Raw genomic sequence first — 5828 nt, 5'->3', positions numbered from 1 at the left:
ATGCTCGCCAAGTTTTATCCACATAAGAACATTTTATTTTAAAATTATAATAACCAAAAACTGAGAAATAATGATTTTTTTTGCATTTATTTCTTATTTTTCTTGTTAAAATGCATTTAGAATAAAATAATTCTAAACAAAATGTACCACCCACAGAAAGCCTAACTGATGGCGGAAAAAACAAGGTATAAATCATTTTGTTGTGAGAAGTAGTAATAAAGTTATTGTCAAATAAAAGGGAGGAGCTCTGGTGAAAATTGCTCTGGTCCATTTGGGTAAAAATCCCTTGGGGGTGAAGTGGTTAATCTTCACTCACCACCCTCTACAGGTGCAATGAACAGCCTTTTAAATTTGGAGCATGTCAGACCAGCACCTTGATTGCAAGCTCTTGACCTAGGACTATTCGCTTCTCCAAGTGAGCCTCCATGATTTCACATGTTGTGTTTTTCTTTCACTTTGAGACCCTTGTGCAACTAACTTTTTCTCCTGCCTCTTCTCCTAGTTGAAATTTTCAAACTTGTCAATAAAATGTATTTGAACGCTAACACTAAACTTATACCCTCAGATCTCTATCATATAATATTAATTGTGGCAAAAAGAGTCATTTTTCAAAAATGGATCAACTCGCATCCCCCCTCAATCTCCAATGTCAAGGAAGAACTCCTAAAGCTATTCCTGTTGGAAAAACTATACACTCTACAAAGCAAAGAAAAAAGAGCCAACAAGTTTTTTAAGGTATGGAAACAGTTTATTCAACATCATTATAACCAACAAGAAATAGACACCTTGATGGAGAACTTCAAATACTCTACGTGGTATTGCACTCAACAACTGCTAGGCTCCCTGGGAAAGCTTCAGATCTCAAGTACTCGTGACACCCAAGGATTAGGTGTATAGCAACTCAGCAGACTTAAGTGCCCGCATATCTACTGCATTATTTTGTGTTAAACAAACAGCAGAAAATTTGACATGTCTTTTACTTCCGCTTTTTCTTCTGATGGTAGGGTAGAGAGACCAAGGGAGGGTTAGGGTGGGAAGGGGAGGGAAGAGAGGGGATTTCTGGTTGAGTTGTAAAACTGATATAATAATCTGCAGATTGTAACCAGTCTCTTTTCTGTTATATATGGAAATGTACAACAATTGATACCTGGCAGTGTCGCCTGAGAGCTAGGCAAAAGGACACGCGACGTATGGTATGTCAAAAAATTTTCTGAAAAATGTTCAATAAAACACTTTGGAAAAAAAATAATTATTTGAAATCACAAACAAGCAAATAAATGCTCAAAATAATTTTAATAGTACTTTTTTCACCTGCTTTTGGATACTTTTTTAAAGAATTTTCTCCTAGGAGAAAAAATGTCAGCACTTTGCAATTGAAAAAAGTACCAAAAAGTGAATGAAAAAGTACTGTCAAAATTATTTTTAGAATGTTCTTGCTTACTGGTGATTTAAAAAGCAATTTATTGATAAGTTGTGAACATATCACCCAGGAGAAAAGTTAATTGCATATGGGCCCAGGTGTGGAATTTTAAAAATCATCCAAAGAGGGCCCATGCTCTGTAGCTTCAGAACAAGTTCAATTTGATTTAACAGTGTTTGTGAACTTAGCTGAATGTTGTGTCACCTCATTTCAAGCACTGAACAAAGACAACAATGATCATTTTGTCAGTAGCTGAGGTATAAAACATATTTTTTTTGGGTAGTAAAAATCTTCCAAACATACAAGGCAGTGGGCCAAAACTAAGGATGAGCAAATTTGTCCAAACCAGTTCTGTGAATTTGAATTGAAGTCAATGGAGCCAAAGTTAATTGCAAAGCTCCCAAACATGACATCCACACCACACCATCTGCACATTAAGGCTCACCTCAGGGGACATGTAAAAAATACCTTGTCCGTTAAAAAAAAATGATTTTAAAGATAAAAACAATTGTTTAAGAAAAGGTGTACTGTCCCTTTAAATAATGAAAGTTAAGCAATTGACAAAGGTAAAAAAAAGAAAGCTAAATAGATACAGTAATGTCAAAATGAATTAGACTTAAAGAGAGTCTGAAGCGAGAATAAAACTCGCTTTTTACCTTATATTCAGCAGGGGCATGCTTGCCCCAGCTAAAACGCTGCTATCCCGCGGCAGAACGAGGGGTATTTACCCCCAAAATCCCCTCCGTGCTGTGCGGGGATCGTCTCCTGCTTGAGGTAGGGCTAACGGCTATACCCTGCCTCTCAGCGCATCTATCAGCACTGATCGCCACCTCTCCCTGCCCCTCTCAGTCTTCCTTCACTGAGAGGGGTGAGGAGAGGCGGAGATCCGCCGCTGATAGACGCGCTGAGAGGCAGGGCTGCGGCCATTAGCCCTGCCTCCAGGAGCAGCAAAATCTACGACCAAGTTTGTAGTGGATTTTGCAGGGGGGGGGATTTGGGGGATGGGATAGCGGCGTTTTAGCAGGGGCAAACATGCCCATGCTGAATATAAGGTAAAAAGCGAGTTTTATTCTTGCTTCAGAGTCTCTTTAAGCTGCAGCAATCATTGTACTGAGTTGAAAACACAATTTTAAGCACACACTTTTTTTTTTTAATTTTCTCCAATTTTTTACAATTTTTTTTTTTTTTCATTTTGCCACTTTTGACCCCAACATGTATAACAAATCTGGTGATAATAGCATATATGGGGGTTTTACACTGCCCTTCAGTATGGAATGGAACTAGTTTCAAAATGTGTTTTTAAAGTTGTATTTTTTATTTTATTTTTTTTAATTATAAGGTTTGCTTTTAAAAAAAAAAAATCTTGCTTTGACATGTTCCCTAAATTAGCCATGATACACATTCCAAATTGACATGGTGTTGATATCATGTATGATGGCTTTAAAGTCAACTGTGAAAATGTTTTGTGGACTTCAAAGGCAATGAAAAGAAAAAGAAGATTTTGTCTGCAATTAAGCAAAAAAAAAAAAAATCCAAATTTGCTGCAAAATAGAGCTCATAAATTTCACCTGGTCATCTGTTCTTGCATCCCTCTACTGACATTAGAGAAAGGCATAATGTAACTGATGACTGTGGCCTTATCCATCTCCTAGGTGTTTCTATACAACGTTCTCTTTGTCCAAATGTACACATTGAGCTGCATTCTTTCATTCCCATGTATTTTTTTTCTTTTTTTTTTTTTTAACTTTACTTTTTACAATGGCAATGGTGATTTGTAAACCATAAAAAAAGACAGCTCAATTTTACAACAGGATGGGCTCAGTGAGTAAATAAATACATCTGATGCATTATTCATTTATTTCTGTATAACACAATGTAATGAAAGTTTGTAAAGCAAAAGCAAAAAAAAAAAATTATAAAAAAAAAATCGATATGGTATAGATGATGATAGATGATGCGAGATATGTCCAGACGGGTTATCAGACTATACAGACTTTGTGCCTTAGATGAAGATCACGTCATTTACTGGTGGTAGTAAAAATAACATCTTCCATGTCAAACAGATAATTCCCTTTGAAATACTTTTTTGTTAATATTTTGCATAAACTCAAGAATGTTGGTTTTATCGATTGAGGCACAGTTGTATAAAATCAGCTGAGTGACTATCTCTTTGTTCTACATTATTTGCACTTGGTTATGTCTGAGATGGAAATCTACTGTTTAAAGAAGATATTTCTATACCTTACAGTGCAGCAGGCATATATCTATAATTAGGGAACTGTGGAAAATCATTGGTTATGAATCCACAATAGCATTAGGTTAAGAATTCAGTTAAAGTAAGGCATGGATTGGTAAAAACACAGCATTTGGTTCTATTGCTCATTCCTTCAACATGGAGAAATATGAATGTGCAACAATGTATCTCTCTATTCAAAAGAAAACAACAAATTATAGGCCTAAGAAATGGCACTAAATAGGACAAGAAAAACATGTGGTGGCACCCAATACTCTCTTTTCAAGGGTTACAGTATCCTGGGTTATATCCATAAGAGAAGTGCTCAGGCAAAATTAAAATGTAATTGACGAACTGAAAACAAAAACAGATACGTACTTCAGTAGATAGTTCAGAAGGTTCCCTCCTTTTCTGTGCTAGGACCCTTTGAATATATTTAGCACGATTGTCAATTATGTGGCTTGTGGTAACAATCCCCTTCATATATGAACATAACTGTACTGTGCAGGTGCCAGTATGGTCCATGCCTGCACAATAGCACCAAGACAATATGTACACAAGCTTGAAAGTGCCCTTGTACTTGACTGTGAAGAAAAGGAGGGTCCTGGCAAGCAGTCGGGGGGGGGGGGGGGGGGGGTCAATGTGGTGTGGGGAAAGCCTCTTGGTCTTTATTTTTTTTAAGACTTCGAATTTGCGTTACATTTTACAAACCATTGTTTATTTACCTATAATACTGAAGAAATTATACATAGAAAAAACTGGTCTCATTTTGGTGAAAGCAACATCTAGTATGCTCTTTGTTTAAACAAATTCCTCAAGGCTTCCTTGATATCTTTATTTCTTAAGCTGTAGATGAAAGGATTTAAGAAGGGTGTAATCACTGTGTACAACATAGCCATCGTCTTACCAAACACCTGTGACTGGCCTTTATTTGGAACTAAGTACATGGTCATTAGAGTCCCATAAAATATAGACACAACTGTCAGGTGGGAGCTACATGTGGAAAAGGACTTCAGTCTACCTGAAAAGGATGAGATCTTTAATATGGCTTGAGCAATGTATATGTATGAAACTGTGACCAAGAGGAAGGGTAGGACTAACACAAGAATGCAGATCAAGGTGCCTTCTATTTTCACCATGGACACATCTGAACATGACAGCTGCATCAGAGCATTCATATCACAGAAGAAATGATCAACAATATTTGGCCCACAGAACTTTAGAAAATAGATGGTAAGTGTCAAAATTAATTCTATACACCAGCTCAACATCCAGGAAAGAAAAGCACATTTTATGCAAAGTTCTTTGTTCATGAGAGAGACATAATGTAATGGAAAGCAAACTGCCAAATAGCGGTCATAGGACATCACGAGTAGAAGAAAACACTCAGCTATCTCGGAGAAACCAAAGAAGTGAAGCTGCGTGAGGCAACCAAGAAAAGACATGGAGGCCCCCTCATGTAATACGATATTTAGCAAGTTAGGGGCAATATCTAGAGTCAGCATAATGTCAGCTATGGAGAGCTGTGTGAGGAAGAAGTACATGGGGGAGTGGAGGGTCTTGCTGCATGGCACCAATGTGATAATCAAGAGGTTGCCACAGATTGTCATGAAGTATATAAGAATGAGAAGACTAAAAGCCAGCAGATTAAATTTGCCCATCTGGAATCCCATAAAGAAGATTGTGGTGACATTACTTTTATATATGTCCTGTGTGCTCTGTGAGGTAAAAATGAACATACGGAAACATTAAAATATAAGAGAGAGCAGGTTTATCAAACTTATTATACTGAAGGTGTTTTTGTTTGCAGTTGGGTTTACATTGAATTCACTCCACATATCAAAGGTTTGAGTGCTGCAATCTGTAATCAAACACCTGCAGTATTCATAGTGACAGTTTTGGTGGGAAAACACATAATACACATGTGGCAAGTCAGTGGGAGGTGCTGAGCAAAGTCATTGTGTCACATACGTATATATCTACCCTGCCAGTGAGCTAGACGCACGCTAAACCCGAATGACGCCGCTTCTGCTACCGCTCAAATCCCCGGCAACGTAAAACACAATTCCCCCTCTGAGTCATCGCAACTCGGGGGAAGATGTAATTCGGGGTCCGGCAGTCACCAAAGCCCCAAATTACACTTACACGCTTGGTGCAGTATTAAATTAGTGTTCT

At 37.6% G+C, this 5828-nt stretch overlaps 1 protein-coding gene across 1 annotated transcript; it reads right to left on the bottom strand.

Moving 5' to 3' along the window:
• Positions 1-4438: 4438 nt before the first annotated feature.
• On the bottom strand, positions 4439-5314 carry LOC137561915 (olfactory receptor 1-like). Its single transcript, XM_068273260.1, has one exon. The coding sequence runs from the start codon at positions 5312-5314 to the stop codon at positions 4439-4441; it is 876 nt and encodes a 291-aa protein (XP_068129361.1).
• Between the last annotated feature and the right edge of the window lie 514 nt (positions 5315-5828).

This window comes from Hyperolius riggenbachi, chromosome 3, assembly GCF_040937935.1.
Source record: "Hyperolius riggenbachi isolate aHypRig1 chromosome 3, aHypRig1.pri, whole genome shotgun sequence".
NCBI lineage: Eukaryota > Metazoa > Chordata > Amphibia > Anura > Hyperoliidae > Hyperolius > Hyperolius riggenbachi.
The sequence above is the reverse complement of the archived record's forward strand: the minus strand, read 5'-3'. Positions and strand labels throughout refer to the sequence as shown.

Coding starts and splice junctions, on each gene's coding strand:
- LOC137561915 (XM_068273260.1), bottom strand. CDS start 5,314: ATGGGCAAATTTAATCTGCTGGCTTTTAGTCTTCTCATTCTTATATAC.